Below are 27,206 nucleotides of genomic sequence, written 5' to 3'. Positions count from 1 at the left end.
GCAAAATGACCTCCAGCAGGCCACAAATGTGCATGTGTCTGCTCAAACGGTCAGAAACAGACTCCATGAGGGTGGTATGAGGGCCCGACGTCCACAGGTGGGGGTTGGGCTTACAGCCCAACACCGTGCAGGACGTTTGGCATTTGCCAGAGAATACCAAGATTGGCAAATTCACCACTGGCGCCCTGTGCTCTTCACAGATGAAAGCAGGTTCACACTGAGCACATGTGACAGAGTCTGGAGACGCCATGGAGAACGTTCTGCTGCCTGCAACATCCTCCAGCATGACCGGTTTGGCGGTGGGTCAGTCATGGTGTGGGGTGGCATTTCTTTGGGGGGCCGCACAGCCCTCCATGTGCTCGCCAGAGGTAGCCTGACTGCCATTAGGTACCGAGATGAGATCCTCAGACCCCTTGTGAGACCATATGCTGGTGCGGTTGGCCCTGGGTTCCTCCTAATGCAAGACAATGCTAGACCTCATGTGGCTGGAGTGTGTCAGCAGTTCCTGCAAGAGGAAGGCATTGATGCTATGGACTGGCCCGCCCGTTCCCCAGACCTGAATCCAATTGAGCACATCTGGGACATCATGTCTCGCTCCATCCACCAACGCCACGTTGCACCACAGACTGTCCAGGAGTTGGCGGATGCTTTAGTCCAGGTCTGGGAGGAGATCCCTCAGGAGACCATCTGCCACCTCATCAGGAGCATGCCCAGGCATTGTAGGGAGGTCATACAGGCACGTGGAGGCCACACACACTACTGACCCTCATTTTGACTTGTTTTAAGGACATTACATCAAAGTTGGATCAGCCTGTAGTGTGGTTTTCCACTTTAATTTTGAGTGTGACTCCAAATCCAGACCTCCATTGATAAATTGGATTTCCATTGATTATTTTTGTGTGATTTTGTTGTCAGCACATTCAACTATGTAAAGAAAAAAGTATTTAATAAGATTATTTATTTCATTCAGATCTAGGATGTGTTGTTTAAGTGTTCCCTTTATTTTTTTGAGCAGTATATATATATATTTTTTTAAACATTTAAAAAAAAAAACATTATCAAACAGTCCGTTTATATTTTCCAACGGGGCTTTACATTTGGGTGAGGTTTTTTTCTTGCCTGAGTTGCCTTGTTTCACTGCCAAAAATAAATTCCTCCATCTAGTGTTTAACAAAATAACAACACAATATCAAATACAGGTAGCCTAGTCAAATAATTAAGGTCCAATCACATTAACAGTTACTCTCTTGCGTGAATTCCACTAACAGTCTGTATGTAGCCAAATGTAGCTGCTGCTCATGTTGGTATCTCTACTGATGGCGCAAAAGCCATGACAGGGAGACATAGTGGAGTGGTAACACGCATGCAAGCAGTTGCTCCCGACGCCTCTTGGGTACACTGCAGCCTCCCCCGAGAGGCTCTTGCTGCCAAGGGAAATGCCTGGCATCTTGAAAGACATTTTGGACACTACAGTGAAAATGGTTAACTTTGTTATGGCAAGGCCCCTGAACTCTAGTGTATTTTCTGCACTATGCAATGATATGGGCAGTGACCATGTAACACTTTTACAACATACAGAAGTGCACTGGTTATGAAGGGGCAAAGTATTGACATGTTGTTTTTAAATTGAGAGACGAGCTTACAGTTTTCTTCACTGAACATCATTTTCACTTTTGACTACTTTTATGATGGCGAGTTTCTCACATGACTGGCCTATCTGGGTGATGTTTTTTCTCACCTGAATTATCTGAATCTAGGATTATCTAGGACAAAATTGAGGCTATGATTAAGAAGTTGGAGCTCTTCTCTGTCTGCATTAACAAGGAAAAAACACAGGTCTTTCCATCATTGGATGATTTTTTGTGTGCAAATGAACTCAATCTTACGGACAATGCCAAATGCGATATAGAGAACCACCTGAGTGAGTTGGGTGCGCAACTACGCAGGTACTTTCCCGAAACAGATGACACAAACAACTGGATTCGTTATCCCTTTCAAGCCCTGCCTCCAGTCCACTTACCGATATCTGAACAAGAGCGCCTCATTAAATTGCAACAAGCAGTTCTGTGAAAATGTAATTTAATCAAAGCCACTGCCAGATTGGGCTGTGCACAGAGTATCCTGCCTTGGCAAATTGAGCTGTTAAGACACTGATGCCCTTTGCAACCACGTACCTATGTGAGAGTGGATTCTCGGCCCTCACTAGCATGAAAACTAAATACAGGCACAGACTGTGTGTGGAAAATGATTTAAGACTGAGACTCTCTCCAATACAACCCAACATTGCAGAGTTATGTGCATCCTTTCAAGCACACCCTTCTCATTAACCTGTGGTGAGTTATTCACAATTTTCGATTAACAAATAAGGTTTTATATGTAAGATGGTTAAATAAAGAGCAAAATGATTGATTATTATTATTATTATATTATTATTTGTGCCCTGGTCCTATAAGAGCTCTTTGTCACTTCCCAGGCTTACAATGATGGCAAAAAACAACATTTGAAAGTGTGCTGACCCTGGTGCTAGAGGGGGTATGCAGCTGGAGGTTGAATGTTTGAAGGGGTACGGGACTATAAAAGATGATTTTGTGCTTCCAACTTTTAGGCAACAGTTTGGGGAAGGCCCTTTCCTGTTTCAGCATGACAAAGCGAGGAACATACAGGAATGGTTTGTTGAGATCGGTGTGGAAGAACTTGACTGACCTGCACAGAGCCCTGATCTCAAACCCATCGAACACCTTTGGGATGAATTGCAGACTGCGAGCCAGGCCTAATCGCCCAACATCAGTGCCCGACCCCACTAATGCTTGTGTAGCTGAATAGAAGCAAGTCCCCACAGCAATGTTCCAACATCTAGTGGAAAGCCTTCCCAGAAGAGTGAAGGCTGTTATAGCAGCAAAGGGGGGTCCAACTGCATATTAATGTCACACCCTGATCTGTTTCACCTGTCTTTGTGCTTATCTCCACCCCCCCCTCCAGGTGTCGCCCATCTTCCCCATTATCCCCTGTGTATTTATACCTGTTTATACCTTGCCAGTTCATTTTGTTCGTGAAACCTACCAGTGTTTTCTCCCCTGCTCCTGCCTGTTTCTTGCTCCTGTTTTCTAGTCCTTCCTGGTTTTGACTGTTCTGCCTGCCCTGACCCTGAGACTGCCTGCCGTTCTGGACCCTTTGCACTCTCTCTGGATTATTGACCCGTCTGCCTTTGACCTGTCGTTTGCCTGCCCCTGTATTAGAAATAAACTTTTGTTTCTTCGACACTGTCTGCATCTGGGTCATACCTGAAACATCATAATTACTGCCCATGATTTTGGAATGACATTTTCAACGTGTCCACATAGTGTATTTTATCAGCTCTTTTGATATGGCTTTAGACAGGGACAAAAATCCATGACAAGAAGTAGTGGTAGGTTTTATGAAGTGGCACTGACTGAAACAGATTATCTCTCTATAGCCAGAGTGGAATACCTGACAGAGGACCCACAGGAAGACCTGATCCAGGCAGGAAACAAGGCAGAATTTCACCCGTCCTCTTTGAAGTAACAGAGATGGATTCAGACCCCTTATTATCCTGATACCATTTACACTCATACATGTAAGTTAGCGATTCAAATCTATGCGGATAGTGCTGTTGTATAGTTCTCAGGCTCTCCTGTCTCAAATGGGGGCAGCTAACAATAAGGAACAGTGCTGACATTTTTTCAAATCTAACCCCTTTTTGAGAGACGCAACCATGTGTAGAGTTTTTTGGGTTGATGTTGCCACAATTCCCTATGAAGTAGTGGGTCTCTACAATCAACTTAGCTGACATGATATGGACACCGGGTTCAAATTACACTCACATGGTGAGAGTATTTACATAGGTTTTGTTTTGAATGATGTGCTCCACACAAAACACTGGCCAAAAGTCAGAGAGGTAGACTAATATCAGTGGAAACCGATAATAGTGTGTTAACAGTGCTACCCTTTATCTACCCCTGTGATTGTTTCCACGGTTTCCCTAAGCAGCTTGGGGGGGAAACCGGATATCCAGTGCATCAAAACATCCAACAAATTGTTTTCTTGTGTGACAAAGTGTTTTTTTCTCATGGAGAACTCCTTCCCAACATCTGAGTTTGATTAGGATTGCTGCACAACAGAAGAGTATCAGAGAAGCAATTTTTTTATTTTTTTTTATTTAACTAGGCAAGTCAGTTAAGAAGAAATTCATATTATCAATGACAGCCTAGGAACAGTGGGTTAACTGCCTTGTTCAGGGGCAGAACGACAGATTTGTACCTTGTCAGCTCGGGGATTCGAAATTGCAACCTTTCAGTTACTAGCCCAACGCTCTAACCACTAAGCTACCTTGCCACTAGGCTACCCTGCCGCAATGCAGATGAAATCAATGACATTCAAAGAACCTGAGCAACAGGTTACTGATCTTCAAACCTGCAACACAATGCTTTCGATAAAAACGAAGGTTAGTTGTTGAATGCATGACAGGGTGATTCATGCATCAGTTGGATTGACTTATACAGTAGGGAAAGGGGGATACCTAGTCAGTTGTCCAACTGAAATGTGTCTTACGCATTTAACCCAAACCCTCTGAATCAGAGAGGTGCAGGGAACTGCCTTAATCAACATCCACGGGGAACAGTGGGTTAACTGCCTTGCTCAGGAGCAGAACAACATCGTTTTACCTTGTCAGCTCGGGGATTCGATCCAGCAACCTTCCGGTTACTGGCCAAACACTAACCACTTGGCTACCTGCTGCACCTTGTTAAAATAAGTGTTTTGGGGAAAAACAATATTCTGTTCTCCAGTAGGTCCCCCTTACTAGCTCTGACCTTGCCGATAGCTACTTTATTGAGGAAAAATGTACTTACTATTACTGAGATGAATGCACTAACTGTAAGTCGCTCTGGATGAGAGTGTCTGCTAAATGTCTAAAATGTAAAATGTCTCCCCTGGTTCTGTTTGTCCCTCCCTGCATCAGGTTTACAGGAAGCAGAGTATAGTACAGGGGAAGTGAATGATAACATTAGGCTGTTTGTACAACACCAGATTAAGTGCTGAGCTATCATACTGGAAACTGGAAGGCATGGCCAGAAGGGATCAGAGAGCAGACTACCAGAGAAGTAGTTGGAGCTCTAACAACCAGTGGGAAAAGAGGGGGAGGGGCATCTTCTCTAGTGAGATGACAATCGGATTAGACAAACAAGTAAGAAATGGGATTCAGAGGAATTTTTGTTGAATAATGTTGTTTTGCTGTTTTTTTTAACTTTTATTTCACTTGATGGATTCAGTGAAGTTCTGTGTTTGTTTTTATCACGTTTTCCCTACATGTAGCTCAATAATAATCCACAACATCTGAGATGTTCTGGAAAGGCAGCCATAAAATATGATCAGAGCTGACCATATTATCTATCTTGTTATTAGCATATGTATATCTAGCTCAATGACTTCCAGAACCTATCCATGTGTGTATGACCAGAAGTGTTACTTCTACACCAAACAAGTGTGTAAATGTGCTCGTGAAAGTGATGTGTGTTACCATTGTATACCAATGAATTCAGCACAGTGTTGTACAGACCAGATGTACTCTCTCTCTCTAGTATCCCCACTCCCGTGCCCCTCGCTCCATCCCCCTCCCCAGAGTGCCTGCTTGTATCCCGTGGTTTGTTTGGCCTCTCTCACTGCCTCGGATGGGTGGTAGGGATTCCAGTCGTCTCTGGGACGTTAGAGACAGTCTGAAGGGTCTGTGATGCAGGTACTGAAGTCATGCAAGACCTGAGCCAGATTCCGAGTGGATGAATAAAGTCAAAAGGCTGAAGTCCAAAACCACCACAAATAAAGTGTCACATTTACTGATGACAATAGTTGGAGTCTTACAATAAAACGGTATCTTTAAAGTAAAGGTTTCACTCCTTATTGAGCAGTGTCAGGATCTTGAGAGACATGCATGACACTTCTTTGGCTGTGGTGGAAATGGCTTTAGCATGACCACCATAACACAAGATGTTTGATAGGTAGGTAAAGAGGAGGGAAAGGACCGGAGATATGGCTTTTGTCTGACAATGTGAAAAGGAAATTAAACAATGAACAAACCAGACATGAGACCTAGATTCTTTGAAGGGTGAAATTGACTGACACACGGAAGGTCTACTTTGGGTTTTAAAAGCCTATTAAATCACATAACTGAATGTATAGCGTGTTGTCTGTTTGTCCACATCTTTGCCTGACTTGGTTAGACCTTAGTTTTGTGGTAATTTGTCAGGATGTTCCATTCATTCTAGTCATGGTCAAGTTCTAAATATTGTAGAAATACTGCATCAATAATGCAATTTTTTTTTATAGTGTTGTTTCTTTGATCTATAATACGGTCAGGTCCATATTATTGACACCTTTGATAAAGATGAGCAAAAAAGACTGAATAAAATAAATAATACAAATAATGAGCAATATTGTACGCCCCAAACATTTCAAAAATGATATTATTTATACTAAAACAATTGCTCAGTGAAAGAGATTTTGTTTAAAAAGCGACACAAAAATATATAAAAAAGACAGGGGTCAAAATGATTGGCACCCCTGTTTCCAACACTCTAGCACCCTCCCCTTGCGAGGATAACGACACTGAGCCTTTTCTAAAATGTTTTATGAGATTTGAGAACACGTTGGGAGGGATCTTAGACCGTTCCTTCATAGATTTAGATGAAGATGACTTTATTGGTCAATTGCACCCAAGGTCCAACCTGTATACATACAGGACATATACAGGTTTTTGGAGAGGTGGGGGGCTGCTACATTGGGAACCCAGGGGGCTGTTGTTGTGGGGGGTTAAGTTCCTTGCTCGAGGGCACAACAGCAGGCAATGGCATCTAGGACTTGATACCAGCAACCCTCCGGTTGCCAGCTCACTTCCCGATAGATTCCTTTGTTGGACCTGGGATTCGAACTGGCAGCACTCCGGTTGCTGGCTTGCCTCTCTAACTAACCTCTAGGACACCTGACGCCAAATAGCTCTATTTTCATGTCATCTGATAATAGCACTGGTTCCAATCTAAGTGTGAATGCTGTTGATCAAACTCCAGGTGATGCTATGGTCAGATGACATGAAAATAGAGCTCTTTGGCCTCAAGTGTTGGGTTTGGCGTCGTAAAAAACAGAAGTACCTCATACCTAAGGTAAAATATGGTGGTGCATCTTTGATGTTATGGGGCTTTTTTGTTTCCACTGGTCCTGGGGCCTTTGTTAAGGTCAATGGCATCACAAACTTTACCAAGAACCACGTTGCCTTTGCCAGGAGGCTGAGATTTCGCCCCAAGTGGATCTCCAGCAGGACGATAACCCCAAGCACACATAAAAATCCACAAATGAATCATTAATTGACCACAAAATCAACATTTTGCAATGGCCATCTCAGTCTCCGGACTTAAACCCCATTGAATTGAAGAGAGCAGTCCATCAGTGCAGACAAGGAAATCAAGGACCTGGAAAGATTATGTATGGAGAAATGGTCTAAAATTCCCCCCAATGTGTTCTCCAATCTCATAAAACCTTTTAGAAAAAGGCTCAGTGTCGCTATCCTCGCAATGGGAGGGTGCTGGAGTATTGAAAACACGGGTGCCAATCACTTTCACCCTTATCTTTTTTAGATTTTTTTATTACTTGTTTAACAAAATCTCTCTCTGAGCTATTATATCAGTATAAAATAATGTAATTTCCCTTTTCTTTTTTACATGCAATACAGCTCAGTATTTGTGTTATTTATTTTATAGTCTAATGTAATCTTCATCAACGGTGCCAATAATTATGGACCTGACTGTATTTTATGGGTACATCTCTGTCGTACTGATTACCACTCACTATGAAAGGATAAAATGCAAACTCCTCAGCAAATATGTATTTCTAAAACGAAGAAGAGGCCCTAAGGAAACAGATGAAGACAACACTCCGAGCCTCACCTTTTAAGGAGGATTTCAGCAATGGTCCCAGGTGCCATTGATAAGACTGAAGTCAATAGAGACCTAACCTGTCTGGCAACACTTCCACCACTGAAAAAGGAAGACTGTGAAATACAGGAAAGTAGATAAATATAAAAGATACACAAGATAGGGGGAGAGGGGGATATGGGAATAGGAAATGAGAGGAGAGAAGTTGAGGAGAGAGAATTTCCACAATTCACTCCAAACCTGTTCTGAGCAACTGGTAGGACTTGGACTCAGAAGGGGAGGGAACAGGGTGAGAGGGAGGGGTAGAGGAGAGAAAGAGAGAGAGGGATAGGAGGGGAGAAAAACAACCTCTCCCTTACTCTATCTGACACACACGCACACTCACCCTCACACACACAGACACACACAAGCAACTAAGCAACATTACAAAAAACTCACACACATAGATCTTCAAAGCCAACTGGCTTTCATAGACCGCCAATTATCCTAAGAGATTACATCTGGGGGGATTGCCTCAGATAAATAAGGTGAGAAGAGTGACAAGACCCAGTCACCTCAGCGCAGCAAGACAGACAGGGAGAGGAACTCTTCAACAGGGATCCCAACAGGAGAGAGAGAGAGGCACTCAGAGAAGAGAAGCAGCACGCAGCCACTCCACTCAAAGGGACTCAGCTCAGAGAGACGGAGAAAAGAGAAGGAGAGCTCCAGCTCACACTCTACTCTAGCTCAGAGGGACCAGGACACACAGACCCAGCGCTCCCATTCTCACTTCCCCTACATAGAGGAGCACAGCACACCAAGAAAGAGACACTCCAGCTAAGAGGCTCCATTATACAGACAAGTAACTTCAGAGGAAAATCCAAAGAGACCAGAAGAAAAGCAAGGATTACATGATTCCTTTTTTCCCCCCATTCTTTGATTCTTCATTTTGATGAGAAACAGCTGTAGTGTTTATCTTGAGATTTGTTTTATTTATTCATTTTTTTGAACATTTTTGGTCTCCCCGTCCCCTCTTCTAACCCTCCCCTTATCTCATCCTCTCCAGAGGTGGTAGAGGTAGCTTCTCGTTAGTATTGTACGAGGAGAGTGAGCGACAGAGGGCGAGAGGTGCTGGTTTCCCAGTTTCGAGTTATGTATGTTGACACATTCCTTTGGAACACGGGAGGAATAAGCGGCAGAAAGAGCAGCAGCAGTGTTGTCGTCGTCATCCGCCGGGGGTTCCATCTCCCGCTCTCAGCCCTTCTCCCTCTTCCCCATCCAGCATGGTCCTTTCTGTGAGCTTTTCTCCAGTCCTCCCAGCTCCAGTACAATGTGCATATGGACAGTGACTAAGGGTGCCGCCGCCTGGTCCTGCATTCGTCTGTCCATCCTCTCAGTGCTGCTCGTCCTGCTGCTCTGTCCACTGCCCTCCACGTGTCATCCGATTGCACCTGGGGTCGCCACTCGCTCCGTGGCACGCTTGTCCAGGGCTGCCAACGCCTCTTCAGACACTGTTGTGGGGCGGCATGTGCGCAGCTATAACCATCTCCAAGGAGACGTGCGCAAGAGGAAACTCTACTCCTATCAGAAGTTCTTTCTCAGGATTGATAAAAATGGCAAAGTCAATGGCACCAAAAACAAAGATGATCTCTACAGTAAGTAACCCCCAGAACATATGCACTCACTCAGTTTATGTTTTGTGAGTTTTGCTTCTTTTCTCATCCCTCTCACATGTGAGTCCCATAGAGTTTGGTTTTCCCCCATTATTATGGCACTGCTCTCTGGTTCCCTGCCTTTGATTTGGCTCCACTGCCTCCACACATAACACGAACCTTACCTGGTATTGTGGTGGGCATCAGTGGGCATAAATGTGTAGCCTGTGTTTCGTGTCTCTGCCTGGGCAGCAGAAGGTTCTTGGATAGTGGAAGCAGCATGGTTGATGCCTCAGTAATTCAGTGGACTTTCCTTTAGAGCACGTCTACTGGAACCAATTAGAAATAGCCCAAATAACCCTTTTCTCTCTGAGCAAATATCTTAGGGATCACATCCCTATACGCTTTCTTTGGTGACTTATTATATTTTATTATTACAATTTTATATGTAATAAACTAGTGCTACTAGTGGCATATATAGTGTTATCATCATTTGAGGTTTTCATCATCATCACTTTCCAGTTGCGTAGCTGTGTCTGTCATGGGCTGACATTAATATCTGTATGGAAGTGCTTGTATCCATCCACACCCCTGCTTAGAATGATATCTCTCAGCTCATCGTTATACTGCTCTAATCACTACAATTGCCTGCCTGGGTACCGTAAAGATTACAACGCAGCGAGCGATATCCCAGACACCCCTGCCATTGCTCGTAGCACCTGGCCGCCACACGCTCTCTCCAAGCTGGTTGTACACTTTCCCGTCAGTGCGCTGTGCGCACATTGGCCCTAATAAAAGAAGGCTTTGCCATGTGGAGCCCATGTGTGCGAGGCTTCTCTTCTCAGACAGTGCCACTCAGACGCGGAGGCTCTGCAAGACATGGCTGAAGGAATTTCAATTAGCAGAGCTTCCTCTCGCCTTCAGCACACTCAGAGTTTAACCATCAGAAGCGGACGTGTCAATAACCACCAAAAGTTCAAGGTTTGAGATCAGGTCGCGACTATAACACCTAGGCTTGATCTACCCTAAAATGACCCTTAATGCTACAAAACATTTTGACAGAAATGTAACACATAGATTTTTTTGAAATCCACTGCTGTAGGGGCACATTGCTTGTTTATGGAAAGATGGCAGTTAGAAAGAGAAAGAAAAAAAAGAGAAGTGCGTAGTGTTTTGTGGTGAGTGTCCAATGCATGCTGCATGTGAGTGGTTCCCGCCAATAACCCACCACATGTGAATATAATGCGGTTGTCATTAGCTCCCACAATGACCTTAGGCACAAGCCTGCCTGGTAATAATTCTGAAACCAGATGGACAGAGCACTTCTTGGGGAATTCAGATCCCATGCTGCCCAAATACTGTCCCATCTGAAGTGTAGCTAGACAGGGCTAGGAACGAATGTCTGGGGGGAAGCAGAGGACCTGGGTCTGTTGGAGGCAAGGTGAGAGAACTACCAAGGGGTGATACATCTGAATCGATCAAAACAGTTTGGACACGTGCCACTTTTAAACACAAAACATTTTCTATGAATCCAAAAGGAAAATGCCCACCAGGTTGCAGTAATGTTCTCCGTCTCTCTGACTTGAAACCTTGCGGTGAAAAGTCAAAGATGTGGCATAAGATAAGATGATAAACACCTCTTAGTTTATGTATTTGGAAACTGCAGAAACTACAGGTGAGACTTCAGACTGGTATTTCAGGTCTCCTGGTTTGGTCCTAGAAAGGGAGACTTGTTGACTAGTTAAAATATCTCAGAGCCGCAGAAAGATAGAGAGCTGCTGGGTAATGTTACTTCTATTTGTTGGTGGTGAAGGGGGAGATGCTGTAGTAGCGATTGTTTTTGTCCTTGCCCAGCAGTTTGTCCAGTCATAAACCCTGGGACAGCTGAAAAATGTGCAATAAAATGGTGCTGAGTACATGTTCATCTAGCCTGTCAACTCCTCTTAGTCTGGTAGTATCCTGCAACATCATGGAATTCATTTTCGGGTTAAAATTAACCAAATATTAGCAGACCTTCCTCATCAGGGCAGAGACTGTTGTGTGTGGGAACACCTTCACTTCATTAGCTCCAGTTTCGTGCTGTTCTGAAATATGTTCACTTGGATTGTCTCCAGCATGCGTGAAAATGTGTCATACTTTGTGAGGCAAGGCAGACATTGAGAAGGTGTGTCTGTCTGTAAATTCAGATGTCATTGTAGACTGATGCGTGGCAGAATATGGTGAATTTGTCTCTAATTACATAGTGTATGACCAGTAGGCATTGCCTGGCCAGGCCTCCACTGCCCACAGAATTGTAGCCTGTTAGGGTCTTTAGCCTCAGCAGCTTTGATATGCCCATGTACAGAGGCTAGATGTTTACGTACGGTGGAGTCAGAAGGCGAATGAATGAAAGATCTTCTAATTAAATCAAATGAAGTCTGATAACATAGCTTTTTGAAGAATGATATGATAACCATTGTAGAAATACGTAGGTAGGTAGGCTACACTGTCGGAGTACAAACCTGTGTTCTTAGAGCCTCTTTGTGTGCTGTGTTGGTCAGGTCTGTGCTGCAGCACGGCCGGTGTGTTACCCAGCCCCTTTCTCTCTCTCAGCCCTCTACAAAAGACCTATCTATGTGCTGTTTGAAACCCAATCCAGCCCATATTGTGTGATTCCCTTTCAGAATCCATCTGCTCAGTATTACAGTGTCACACTGTTTTTCTGCACGTTACTCTCCAGTATTAGAGTATTATAGTATTAAGGCACTGCATGTGTGAACCAAGCAAACAAACTGCTTATTTTCATACTGAATTATTCAACATGTCCAATTTATTTTCTGTTCTAATCTAGAATGTCACTGACCAATAAGAAACAGTTTATAACAGACTGGGTTTTTTTTTTCTCTTAGTGATTTTCTCTGATTTGGCATCTGGACCCCAGTCTCCCTTTCCTCTCCCTTCACTTTGCTTATCAATGAAAGAAACTGGAATCGAAAAAAGCACTCTCTAATAGACGACTGAATTCATCCACAGTGGACTGTGGTCTGAAGTGATATACTTGGGGATACTGGGGAGAAGGGGGTCCGGCTAATGAACATCATTAGACCCTGACAGTTTTGATGGAGGGGACTTAGGGCAGTTTAGGGTTCAACTGCAGGTTGGATTGTGAGCTCCACAGAGTCCGACTCTTTCCAATCATGTTGCCGACTATGGGGGCTGTCCATCACGGAGGGGTGAGGCCAGCAGCCATCTATCCTCCTCTCACCCTACTTAGCCCTCGCTCTAATCTGATGCTGCTGGATTAGCATTGCAGGCAATCCCTGACAAAATGGGCTGTTCTAAAGTCAAACTCATTTGTTTTTGTCAAGTTCTAGTGCATTAGGAGATCGTTGATGTTTTGAGCCCTGGAGGAGATGCTGGTGTACAGCAAGCACAGTGAATAAGTAGTATCAGCACTTCTTCTGTCATGTCATGGTCCACTCCTTTCCTTGATGTAGACAAGGACCCTGGACAAGGTGCTGTTTCATTTTATATTGCAACATTTGATACAGATACCTCTAGATCCATATCCAATGAAGTCAAACCTAAGCTCCTCTGACTGACTCAAAGTGGCCCTATAACTATCCAACCTAATAGTGTTTGTTATCCTCTGCTGTCCTGGCTGGTTCTATAGCAGGATTCATAATTTCTTAGAAGATTTGTGAAAGGAAATGGTTCTGACAACAGGAATCCTCTTAAGTGCTGCAAACGAGGTCTTAGTAGCATAGAGGATGGGAGGGCTAGGTAAACCTAGTACTTTTATGGTTCCACAAGACCATAAATGGGGGATGGGGGCTCTGGTGTTCCATGGCTCAGCAGTAGAACCACGTCGTTGCAAAAGAGCTAAGAAATAGGCTATAGACAAGTGGTACCTATGGCAATGGACTAATATGACTGGTTGGTGATGAACAATCAAAAGGGGCGAGTGGAAGTTGTAGAAATATTATTGTTCCTAATAGTTATGTGTTTATGTTGCCCTTTTTCTCAGCCCATAATTCAAGTTTTTGGCTCTTACATGCTTCATCGTGAGCCTCGTGGTGGTGTTGGAACGCAAGGCTGTGTGTTTTCTCACCGGTTTGTGTTTCTCTTAGCAAGAGTGTGGTTGTGTGTGTCTTTATAATGTGTTTATGAGAGGATAGCAAGAAACCATGATGTGAAATGTGTAAATGTATGTTGTAACTGCACCCGTCTGCACCACATGGATGGCACTCTCTCTCGAGTGTTCTCCTCCTCTCTGTGGTTATAGTGCCCATGTGTGGTTCTCGTGGGAAATCTTAACCACACAGGCAATAAAAGTGAGTTATGAGGATTGTGTAGATGTACAAAAGGTTAGTGTCAGTGCTTTAAAAAATCTATTTGACCCTAACATCTTCATGGGCTTTCTCTTTTCTGATTCATAAATAATTGTTTGGCCAGGGGTTTAGCGAATACGCGGGATGTGTCTAATTGACTGCTACGTCCTGTCCTTTTACACTTAGAATTAGAAGCAACGTGTTTAGGGATTATTTTAATCTAGGCCTTCAAAGATTCAGGATAAATTAGTACACAGGAGTTATTTTTTTGTTGCATAGATTTTTTTGTTGGTGCTGCAGTGCTTGTTTTTTTTGTTGCATTGCTTGTGATAAAAGTAGTACAAACAGTCTATGTTACGTAGCGTAACAGTATAACAGCAGTTGGTAGAGTACGGCGGAGTGTGGGTTTGATTTCCGCTGGACCACCCATATGGAAATGGGTGCATGTGCATGACTGTAAATTGATTTGGATAAAAGCATTTGCTAAATGGCATGTATTATTATTATTATTATTATTATTATTATTATTATTATTATCCCCATAATACCTCCATCAGTGGAAGAGGCTGCAGCCTCAGCCAACAGGGAATAATTAAAAGCAGACACCACTGGCACAGGACACCCACCCCTACACCCCCTACACCCCCTACACCCCCGGGTCGTTAGACTTGTGTCCAGCAGTATCTCCCTTATCACAGGGGAAGTTGGAGCTGTTTAAACAGGTTGTGCATTCACATAGATTTGTGAAGGCCTACTGTACAAATCGGTTTTGTTTAAAGTGTGAAAGTTATGATTCATATTGAAATTGGACCTCAATGATTGAAGGCAAGCCAGTTCTTTACAAACTTAAGACTTTATCATTCGCTTATCTTCAACTAACTCCTTTTGAACAAGAAGGTTGGCCAGGGAAGCCTAGATTTGTCTCTCAAGCATCTTATTGTTTCTGCCCCCTTGTTTGCCCTATTTAGAGTTCAACATGGAGGTATGGATGTCCAGATGTATGACTAACCTTTGACCCCATTACTTAAAGTGAGGGTCATTTGTGCCAGGGTTGGTTTAAAGGAGAACACCACTGTCTCCCCACTATCATTTTGTCCTGTCTCTAACAAGCTGCAGTCAGAGAGTGAGTGAGAGAGTGTGTGTGTGTGTGTGTGTGTGTGTGTGTGTGTGTGTGTGTGTGTGTGTGTGTGTGTGTGTGTGTGTGTGTGTCTGTGTGTGTGCGCGTGCATGTGTATGTTCAAATAAGGAAAGCTAGCAGTTTTCATATTTTTCTATGCGGTGACTCTGACCAAAGTCGCAGGGGACAAGGGGGAACTGAGGCATCGCTCTCTGTACTCACAGTTTTCCCCTATTCTTTAAAAATCATTATTTACGCATATTCTTTCAGTGCTTCCTGATATTCACCCATCAATTTACTGTTGTGTCAATCATTGACTCATCTGAACATTTTTGTAATAAAACACAGACTTCGTGAACCGCATACTGTCCTGCCACTATGCCATCCAGCCTGTCAGCAACCTCTCTGGAAACGTCAAAGCTTCATTGGGCAGTTCTCTTCTCTGAAGAATGGATTAGAATTCCCTGGAATTTTAAATTGGCAATCTTTGTGTTGATGAACTGGTTTTGAGTTTTCAATGTTTACCTTATGTGCGGATTCAATACCCTCACAGACGTGCAGGAATTGACTTATTCCTTAAACCAAACCAGAAAGTCAAAGGCTCACAATTCGGAATAATGATTCAACAGAAGAGCAACTTTAGAACATACCTTCAGCTCTGAAATAGTATGTTGCTGCCCAGAGCGCAGAATTGGTATTTTCTCTATTTTGGAAGATGCACTGCTAAATCTAACCTGGTAAGGCATCAATGGTATAGGCCAATGTAGTTGAATGGTAGGCTGTCCAGGTGAAAGAAATGTGAGCATGTTTCATGTGTTTGGGTGCTGCAATGTTACAAACATTCACTAGATTAGGTCAAAGTCGCAAATCATTGAGAACCACAGACATCAGAACACATTCAAGATGTTTGTACACACACATACACACACACACACACCGAGTGTGGTGGGACAGATGGAAGTCTGGGAGAGAGAGAGAGGAGAGAGAGTCTTAATGGAATCATCAAAGGTAGCACAGGGAGACCAGTGCTCGGACCAGAGACGCATCTGGACAGCCCGTCCCGTTTTAAAGGAGCAGGCAGGAATGCTAGCTAATTACCCATTGCGTGCGCAAGAGGCAGGGACGTGGGGGGGCACTAGGGGGGCACTAGGGGGGCACTAGGGGGGCTGTCCTGAGGCAACTGGTGGCTGAGCAGGAGACCTGGATCTTATCCGTCACAGATCCTATATCCAGACCCCCACTGCTTTACTGGCTACTAATGCAACACGTTCCCACACTGGACCAACGCTGGCCCAACACTGTCCCCATCCACATGGGTGCCTGCTCTGACATTTATGAGAGGGGACAGAAGCCTATGTGCCGCCACGTGTGCGTGTGTGTGTTTGTGTGTGTGTGTGTGTGTTTGATGGTGACAGAGTAAAGTGTAAAAAAGTAAGTGTTACATACTCGAATCTTGCCCAAAATCTGGAGGGACCTAAGACAACAGATCCAACACAACAACCAGAGGAAATGATGCACTTTCAAGCAGGAAATGTTGAAAGTTGTGGTGATAGGCTCTGGAGAGGATTAGTTTGTTAGGCCTAGTGCTTGAGTGCTGCAGTGCATTGTACTTTCCCCAGCAGTAAAAAGGCATCTGGACTTAAAAAACATGGGACCTTAAATCCCAATGACCCCGGGTTCATTACATAACATGCCTCAAAGAGTCTATAGAATGTCCAGAACAATTGGAATCACACCATCATGTTTACGCATTCATACAGTATGCAAAATGCAAGAAAGGTTATAAATTACCTTGCCAGATCAAACCCGTAAACACACATTCATATGGTAAGCACTCAGTGCCCGATGGCACGTTTTGACATTTACTGGCATAGGTACTATGCTGCAGAACCAATAGCATTGGGTAAATCACATTATCTGAGAAGACTGCATTTTTTCTGAAACCACCGTGAACATCAACATGCATTTAATTTGGTTTGCAACGTCCTTAAAACCACCATGACATAATACACAGTGGTACTATTACCCGGCATGGTAAGCTGATCTCAAACCATGCTAATGTGAATGTTCTATCTCAGAGAAATCTAATGCTATCTGTTGGCTGGAAAACAGAGCTCAGGTATTTGAAACAACACATTTATGCTCATTACAGGTGATTATTTTCTTCTGAGTATCTGGATTTGCTTTTAATCATGTTTTGCTGCCAGGTTTAAAATCACACACAGCTTGACAGTGTTTCTCCCGTGTAAGACTGCTGTGGATCCAAGTTTCAGGCAAAGAAAAAAAATATTGACAGTAGGATGGATAAGAAGTATTAGATGTACAACTTCTGTGTGGAGGTGGATCTAAAACACAACTTAGCAGCCTCATGAAACAAAAATATATAACTTAACTGTCGCTAGGTGAAGATGTAGACAGTGAACAGGCGATGTTTTCATTGGATGTTGCTCACCGTCCGCTATTTAGCACCAATAGGATACATTCACACCACATCCATCACAAGCTCCCGTCACACTACAGCCATGAATAAGTTGAAAGCACCATCATACAGATTTAGCCAGTCACCGATGAGTTACTAGCAATTTACATGAGTAACCATGTACACCCATCGTGGTGTAAAATATCTGTGAAAAGTAACTAATAAACAAAAATGATTGAGTGGTCGTAAATTACAATGACAGTGGATGGCGAAAAGATCCTCAAGTTTTCTTTTGCACAAACCTTTTGACGGCTTGTCCGGCTGGAGTGGGATATTGTCCGACTTTATCTACCCCAATACTTAAATTACTCACAAAGTATACAATTCCCACAACGCCACACTGGCGTTTGTGTTTCTCAATGGATCTAGTGTTCCTTATGCCCTTAACGCTGAAGTCGTTCCACGGATGTGAACCCCTGTGTCATAGTGAATTTGACAGATCGTCAATCAGGCTGTCGCCAGTTGTCGGAGGGAAGATCTCTCGCTTTAGATGTTAGTCACTCTAACCTCAAGTAATGCAAATCAAACTTGGGATTGTTGAGAAGTGGAAACAAAACATGAAGGACAGTTTTTGTACAGAAACCTAACACTCTTAGAAGTGACACATTTTGAAGTTTTCTGCAAAGAGCATTTGAATTCATTGTTTTAATATAATATAGAATTGTTTGAATTGTCAGTATATATCTCTAAAATCCCAACATCCTCCCTCGTGTGGAAATAAATCATCATTTTCTTTGAAAGTTGTACCTCAAGTGGCAAAACCGGTTTTACAATTGAAAACGCAGACATTTACACGTACCTAACCTTCTCATATCCAGTCGTGGGCCATACAATGGGAGCAGAGCAGCAATATAATCTTCAAACGGGCCTAAGATAAACTGGGGAAACACTTTTACAGCCCTCCCTAACCTTAAGTTCATCTGGAGTCACCACTGACCATGTTTAGGAGGCAGTGGGGAGTTTGTAGGGGAGATGAGGGGTGTAGAGTGGGGTTGCTGGGGGGAGAGCTGTGTTGTTCTGCAGCCTAATGAAGCTGGCCCCTCAAGGGAGCCCAGACCCTGCTGCACTGATCTCTCAGGAGCCTGGGAGCCAGAGGCCTGTGGAGGCCAGATCAAAGGTGCGAGGCACTGCTGTAAGGAGCCAGCCCAGGGTCAAACCCAGTTCCTCAGCCCCCCCTGCCCTGCCCTGCCACTACCTCAGCCCCTGCTCTGCCCTTCCACTACCCCAGCCCCCCCCCCCTTACCTGCCTCTACTCCAGTCCCCCAGGCCCCTCTACCGCCATTAACCCAGCCCCCACCCTTGCCCTGCCACTACCCCAGCTCAGGCCCAGCCCCTTCTGCCACTACCCCAAACCTTCCTGCCACTACCCCAACCCCTCCTGCCACCCCCCCACATTTCCTGTCAAAAGCCCAACCCCTTTTGCCAAAACCCCACCCCCTCCTGACACTACCCCAACCCATCCGGCCACCTACCACCAGCACCAACTCCTTCTGCCACTACCCCAACCCCTCCGGTCGCTACCCCCAGCCCCAACCCCTCCAGTCACTACCCCAAACCCTCCGGCCACCTACCACCAGCACCAACTCCTTCTGCCACTACCCCAACCCCTCCGGCCACCTACCACCAGCACCAACTCCTTCTGCCACTAACCCAGCCCCTCCTGCCACTACCCCAACCCCTCCGGCCACCTACCACCAGCACCAACTCCTTCTGCCACTAACCCAGCCCCTCCTGCCACCTACCACCAGCACCAACTCCTTCTGCCACTAACCCAGTCCCACCTGCCACTACCCCAACCCCTCCTGCCACTTCCCCACACCTCCTGCCCAAACCCCAACCCCTCTTGCCAAAGCCCCACCCCCTCCTGATACTACCCCAACCTCTCTGGCCCCTACCCCCAGCCCCAACCCTTCCTGCCACTACCCCAACCCCCTCCGGCCCCTACCACCAGACCACCCCCTCCTGCCACTACCCCAACCCCTCCTGCCACAACCCACCTCCTCCTGCCACTACCCCAACCCCTCCGGCCACCTACCACCAGCACCACCTCCTTCTGCCACTAACCCAGCCCCTCCTGCCAATTCCCCAACCCCTCCGGCCACCTACAACCAGCACCAACTCCTTCTGCCACTAACCCAGTCCCACCTGCCACTACCCCAACCCCTCCTGCCACTTCCCCACACGTCCTGCCCAAACCCCAACCCCTCTTGCCAATGCCCCACCCCCTCCTGACACTACCCCAACCTCTCTGGCCCCTACCCCCAGCCCCAACCCCTCCTGCCACTACCCCAACCCCCTCCGGCCCCTACCCCCAGACCAACCCCTCCTGCCACTACCCCACCTCCTCCTGCCACTACCCCAACCCCTCCGGCCCCTACCCCCAGCCCCAACCCCCTCCGGCCCCTACCCCAACCCCTCCTGCCACTACCCCACTCCCTTCTGCCACTACCCCAACCACTCAGGCCCCTACCCCCAGCCCACCCCCTCCTGCCACTACCCCAAACCCTCCTGCCCTACCCCAAACCCTCCGTCCCCTACCCCAGCCCCAACCCCTCCTGTCACTACCCCAAACCCTCCTGCCACAACCCCAACCCCTCCAGCCCCTACCCCTCCTCCCAGCCCCCCCCCCTCCTGCCACTACCCCAACCCCTCTGGCCCATCCCCCCAGCCCCAACCCCTCCTGCCACTACCCCAGCCCCCCTTTAATAGGACATGAGCTGCCTCTACACCCCTGAATCTGGAAGGTTAATAGGAAAGACTTGCCTGTCATAGGGGCAGCAAGTTAGGTTTCCCAGGACAATTATGCACACACTCTGGGTTGACGACATTGGTGGTCTTGTGGCATCTAAGCTGCTTAAACTTTAGCATCGAATTGATGCCTGGTGTTGATGAGAAAAGGTATTTCTCTCAGAACAGAGCATGCATTGTATGTTCTATAGTAGTGTGTAGTCTTCTATACAGTACACAGCAATATAAGTGGGGGAGGCTCAGTGGTAAAGCTGGCTGTATGAAGCTACAAATGTGAAAGCGTTGAGGTCATTTTGACAAGATGCGATAACGGGAGTTCTGTCACCCTGCCAAGAAACCACGGCCTTATGTGGAGATAGGGGGTCTGTGGGGGGCAGGGAGAGGAGGAGAGAGGCCACCTACAGAGCCTAGGGTAGAAGCCAAGGCTGCTGCCGATGGGAGTCACACCAGGCAGTTGACTTGACCACCCAATGGACAGTCAGCCAGCAGAAGTGAACTGAGCCACCAGAAGGCTGTCTGCTCTCCAGTAACGCTGTAATTAGCAGCCATAGCCTCTGCCAATGGTACTGTAGGAGAAACCCAAGAAACACAAATTACTCAAATACTGTGAAACCACATCGACCAATTGAGGTTGAAAAGAGAAAGAAGTCAGATGACTCACCTTATCTAAAGAAAGATATTTCAGAAATGTTTTACCTGCACTCATACGGTATCTCATTACACCATAAACACACTGCCTCTTCTTGTGTGCAGCAGTAAATTCCTTTAGTGAGGCAAGCAAACATTGGACCTCAAATCTAGGTAGCACAAATACAGCTTCATAGAGTGAAATGAGGCGGAAAACAGATTTTGGACTCTTATATAGTCTTGTCCATACTTTATCTGGAACTAACCCTTCATTAGCACTGAAGACTGCAGTCGACTGTTACAGGACCTTGGGGTCTGGTTTTTATTAATCTGCCATATTAAACTAACACAGTCCTGTTATATACACAGGTGTTTGTCTTCGTAGTTTCTGAAAAATGTCGATTGCAGAATGTCAGCACCTTTTTTTCTTGTTTGTTAAGAAAACTCTGGTTATTACACTTTCAATATTGGTCATAAAACTGTTTCGCTGCACTTAAAAGTTCACCCTCACAAAATAGAAATACAAGTTTTGGGCGATGTGCCAACCAGAGGTAGAAAAAAAAACAACCCCCCAAGCATAAAAAGAAACCAGAGTGAGGAGACAGGAACGGGGCCAGAACGGAGAGAAAGATAGAGGGAAACGGACGCGCAGAGATAAGCGACGGATAAGAGAGAGAGGAACGAAGCAAAGAGAGAGATAGAGTAAGGATACTCGTTTTACTGTTGTGAACGGAGGGGCTAAAGAGAAATGGGTCTCGCCCTGTGCTGTGCTGTGCCGAGCTGCCAGGAGCAATATGTTTCAGCCTCTGGTCTGTTCTGTGCCGCCCTCAGATAGAATATTGTTGCAATTTAAGCCTTTTGTTACAGCCCTGCCTTTCAACTCCAGAGTACAGGTGATGGTTCTGGTGACTGGCAAGGGGGTCATAAAAAAAGGGTTTCGCTTTAACGCACCACATCAAACGGCCCAAAGCAAATGGCTAAAACAGGTGCCTGACTTTCAACACGGCAGAGATAGATCTTATTTTGACATTGCAAGCTTACCTAAAATACTGCAGTGTCACTTATATTACAGGGGAGCTCAGACTTGAAACTTGTTTTGAACCATTCACTCTTGTGCAGATGGTGAAGGTGTTTGTGGCTGTGTCTGAGATCTGGCATGCCTACTACTTACTGAAACGACATACTGTGTGCTAATAGCTCATCCTACTGAGAATTTGTAATCTAAAGCGAAATTGCGTTGATTCACGCCTTTTGTTTGTTTTGGTGCAGCGCGTCCCCTCAGCTGATTCGCAGCTGTTATCAAACACACGTGTCTGGAAAGACGGATCTCTTCCTTAATAGTGTGCAGTGAATTCTACTAGATGAAACGCCGAAATGAGTCTGACATCCTGGCATGTAAAGTAGACAACATTTTAGGAAATTCCACGTACTATAAAACGTAATTTTTTCACATACCCTAAAATGCCTATTTAGAATGCAAAGACGGGTATTCCGGGACGGCCTGTGTGTTTGTGTGTTTAACTGTGAGCCAGTGTGAGTTTGTAAAGTAGGTGCAAGTCTTTGCAGTGTATTGTATTTCCGTACAATTTAGTTATTCAAAGTGGTCTCCATACACCTGTATCAATTGGCATTGCCTCTCTCTCCTTCTCTCGCTCCCTCCCTCCCTTTGATCAGGGATTATTCCCCTCTAATCCCACTGACTGTCATCCAATTTCTCTTCTCTTCCTTTCATCCCTTCCTTCCCCTTCCCTGTTCATGAACCTGAGGGAAGGCAGAGGAGCAGAGACCAGGCCGGATAACCTTACCACCACACTCAATAGCTGTGTGCAACCAGAGCCCATACGGAAGGGGCTCTCTCACGCCCGCTGTGTATAAAGAAACCTGTCTAATCCGCCTGTTGAGTGGCGGCCACACTGCTTGTTTTGCAGGTTCACAGGTGCAGATAAAACCTCACCGCCAATTCATACTAAATGGTTTAGCTTAGGCATTGACAATGTACTAGGAGTTCGTTTTCACAGTACGGGGACCGGAATGTCTTTATTTTGTACTCTGCATCAATGGAATTATTCATAGTTTTATGGTGTCATGAGTTTTATACTAGCACTTTTAGAAGTATGCTTATATGTTTTCACACTCCTCCTGTGTTACACATACAAGGTACAATTTCAGTCTTCGACTGTGGAAGAAAAATTAGGGGGTGGGGAGTCTGAAAAGAGGTCATGACCTTTGAGTAGAATCCACAGCTGCAGACTGTTCAAAGTTGAAATTGGTTTACATGGGAAAGTCCATGGCAGGGGTAGACTAGAGTCCCCAAGTGAGATACTCTTACGCAAAACTGTTAACCATAAAATGTAACCCAGTACAGGGACAGGACACATAGCCCAAATGGGAAGATGTGGAGAGGAACGATATGTCCAGTTGAACAAGTACTTAAGGGTAAATGCCTGAGCAACTTACCCCTGATCAAAGAATCCTGCAACAGCCCTCCTAAAACGGGGTCCCCCCTTGTCTCAGGCGGTCCATAAAATCACACCAGGACAGCAGGATGTTACAAATGTGTGTCCCAGGAGTAAGAAAGAGGGATGGCACGAATAAAAGATGTCAGCGGGGGGGGGGGGGGGGGTGAAGGTGAGTCAGTGTCAGTGTAGACAGGTACCATTAACTACTCTGACCTTGTGAGGCGATATCTACTGTCCTCTGACCCATGCTAGGAGGCTCCACACTGGGCCAGACCAGCCACCTCCCTGCCTCCCTGCCTCCCTGCCTCCCTGCTTGCTACAAAGACCAACTTCTACCAGAATTGGTCCTGAGCTAATCCCCCCTAACCCATGATAGCTTTATGGGTTTGTATAATTGACTTTAGGATGAAGGAGACTGGTCACCACATCGTAAGTCACTAATTGGTTCAAGAAACATTCAGACTGCAAACCGATATGGACATTTTGGCTTTCGCCAGCGTGCCGCTCCACTCCGAAAACAAACAAAAGCAAAGAAATGGTTTTTCCAAGGCTTAGCCCCAGCCAACGCCTCTCACTCAGGGCTTATGGCCGTTAGCATGGGAATGAAATGGCGGCTCAGCCTGTCTGTTCTCCATGACTGGCACAGAGACACACAGCCAGGCAGCCAGTCAGTGGTTTACTGAGGGGGATCACGCATAGATTATTGTGATTATTCAAAACATAGTTAGGGATAACAGGCAGGGATAACAGTGTGACTCTACCCCCCGGTGTTACTCAGCAGACAAGGCCTGCCGTTATTATATCTTTTTATGTAGATATGTTCAGTAAACATACCGGAAAAGATGGTAGTAACTGACAACATCATGGACTACAACTTACTGTATCCACTTACATTCACTGTACTACTTAATCAACTGGCCTGCATGCTATAACAGCAATTATAAACTGGGTAGTTCGAGTCCTGAATGCTGATTGGCTGACAGCCGTGGTATATCAGACCACGGGTATGTATACCACGGGTATGACACAACATGTATTTTTACTGCTCTAATTACGTTGGTGACCAGTTTATAATAGCAATAAGGCACCTCAGGGTTTGTGGTATATGGCCAATATACCACGGCTATGGGCCGTGTTGAGTCGTGCCTATGAACAGCCCTTAGCCGTGGTATATTGCCCGTATACCACACCCCCTCATGCCTTATTGCTTAAATAAACAGTGGAGCCTAACAACTGTATGCAGTCAAAAACACAGACACTGCCAGCTTTTACAAGCATTCTTTCTCAATGCAGTTCAATTATTCAATGACTATCACTTCAGTGTATTGGCCTGGTATAACTAACCTATAATGTGTCTGCGTGTCTTCCAGGTGTGCTGGAGATCAAGTCAGTGGATGTTGGGATCGTGGCCATCAAGGGGCTCAGCAGTAACTTTTACCTGGCAATCAGCAAGAAAGGAGAGCTTTATGGCGCGGTAAGTTTAGCCTGTACTGAAATTCACACACAGAATAACAATATCCCTACAAAAACTGGAGCTAATTATTTGGCTGAGTATACAAACTCCCCATTAGACTGATTCAGTGTTCAGAACACTCACTAGTTAGTTGCCAGGTAGTGTTTTTACACTGCCACCTTACTGTTGAAAATAACTCTCTTCCATACTATACTCTCCTAAGGAGCTGGCTCCTTTGATGTTGTGTGAGAGCTCTTCTCTCCTCTGTCCCCGGGCCCTTAGAGAAGCCTGGGGTTGTTTTAAAGGACAGTTCCACTCCACTGCCCGTAAATAATCCCCTAGTACAAGTCGGCCCAGCCAAAAGAGTTGTCGTCTTGGAGAAAGTAAGCCGAGACGCCCCTGCCGTCCCTCTCTCCCAAACACACAGATCCTCCCATATACCACACCATCCTTGTGCTCCGCTCTATTCAGACCAGAGAAACACAATACAACAGCCCCCATTCTACTAAAAGCCCTCAAGGGCTACCGGTACTGTTTCATGTGCTCTCACACATCATCTGAAACATAACAGTAAAAGGCTGTTACTACGGCTCTCTTAGTAGTGAAATCAGATGAAATGAGACACAAAAAGCATTCTAGCTAGGGAACACAATTCCCATGACGTATTTTAAAGTGTCACACCAAGGTACTGTCAATCACTCAGTAAAGCATTGGTGGCATATCTGTCCCTCATTACACAAGTATTATATTATAGTTAGCTGGTTCTACATTCATATATTCCATTTTGTGGGAGATTATTTTCACACAAGTTTCCATGAGAAAGAGGTAGCCGAACGTGAGTTGAACCCAGGGCAGCGTTTCCAAAATATTCTCATATGATTTGGGAACATTCAGTTTACTTCTGGATTCAATTTGAACAGCTGTGGCTAAAGAGCATTTGGGAAAGGAACATTCTTTACGGGGTCACAACTGTATCCCTTTTTTGTCTAGTTAGTCAGGACACTAAATGACAAGAGCAGTCTGTTAGAAGCCTGATGAACCCCACTGCCATTATGCAAGAATGTATTTATATTGTTGTTAACTTGCCTTATTGGAGCCAACCAACCTGGATATCTGGATGAGAACTTCTGCTTACTGAATAAATGATGCAAATGTAGACCCGAGTTCCATTGCCTGTGCTGCCAAAGTTGTCGAATCACTCACAATTTGTTTTTCTTGTTTGTTCACCAGAGGGACTTTGGTGTTGACTGTCGGTTGACCGAGCGGATTGAGGAGAACAGGTACAACACCTATGCCTCAGCAGAGTGGCGGAACAAGAAGAAGCCCATGTTCGTGGGGCTGAGCGCCAACGGCAAGCCCATGAGGGGCAAGAAAACACGAAGGAAAAACACTGCCACCCACTTCCTGCCCATAGTGGTGTAGCCACCGCATTGGACAGTTCCTTCCCCTGGGAATGTTTTACTGCACTGAGGAAAGACTGGGAACCATTAAAGACATAATGGAGTCATATGCAGTCAATGTTTTTGATTTGCAAAGACTATATGTATTTTCTGAAAGGAAGGCACTATGTAAAGGAACTGTTTGAACTCATTGTCACGGGAGTCTGACTGATGATGGCACAGATTTGTTTTTAAGTTATGATTCGGCACAGGAGAAAATATTAAACATTTTGCTGTGCCAAATCATTTTCAATGGGCGAACTGTTGGAGGCAAAACTGAATACTAAATAAGAGGACAAAAAAGGGACACTGATTCAGCGTCACTGAAGACAGGGTCAAAGGACAGAGTGTACCATGTGTATTTGTCTGTGGATGCAGTTACATGTATTTATGCTGTACTAACTCATACGAGGAACTGAAATTGACACTCATGCTTTGTGACAGACACGTACAGTACCGGAAGCACTTGGGTGACTTAGGTGTGATGGAAGAGAAGCTGGGCCATGGAGTGAGTCAAATGCAGAGAATTTAGTCAAGTTAGCACCATAGCATAAACCTTATTAACATGCAAGTTCACTGTATTGGGTATTTCCATTCCTTTACCTGACTGCTTTAAAATAAATTATTTATTTTATGTAATATTTAAAGAAACCAAAAAGACCAAAAATATGGAATGGACAAATTCATTATTTTTATCATTTATGCTCTTCTTTTTAAATACTAATCTATCGTTTTAAACATGAATAAAATAAATATATTTCTCTTTACTATGTATAATTGTCTATTTGTAGATTTACACCTATTTATTTCACAATACCACAGCACTACACAGCACAGATTATGAACTGTAGGTCTAAACTCAGCTTTTGTTGTTCCTTTACTATAGCTGCAAAAGCAGTTGCAAATCACATGCCTGTATCAACAGCAGTATTACGTGGTCAAAGTAACAAATGAATGGCAACTGTGGTATGCTTTTTGACATATCAACTACAACTACCAACCCTTT

General features: G+C 45.0%; 1 protein-coding gene across 1 annotated transcript; it reads left to right on the top strand.

Moving 5' to 3' along the window:
- Positions 1-8,325: 8,325 nt before the first annotated feature.
- On the top strand, positions 8,326-26,967 carry LOC115159321 (fibroblast growth factor 10-like). Its single transcript, XM_029708906.1, has 3 exons — positions 8,326-9,571; positions 24,679-24,782; positions 25,992-26,967. The coding sequence occupies exons 1-3, from the start codon at positions 9,247-9,249 to the stop codon at positions 26,181-26,183; spliced, it is 621 nt and encodes a 206-aa protein (XP_029564766.1). The 5' UTR covers positions 8,326-9,246; the 3' UTR covers positions 26,184-26,967.
- Positions 26,968-27,206: the final 239 nt, after the last annotated feature.

The sequence above is a fragment of the Salmo trutta genome, chromosome 23 (genome assembly GCF_901001165.1).
Source record: "Salmo trutta chromosome 23, fSalTru1.1, whole genome shotgun sequence".
In the NCBI taxonomy this organism is placed as follows: Eukaryota; Metazoa; Chordata; class Actinopteri; order Salmoniformes; family Salmonidae; genus Salmo; species Salmo trutta.
This window is presented reverse-complemented; position numbering and strand designations above follow the sequence as displayed.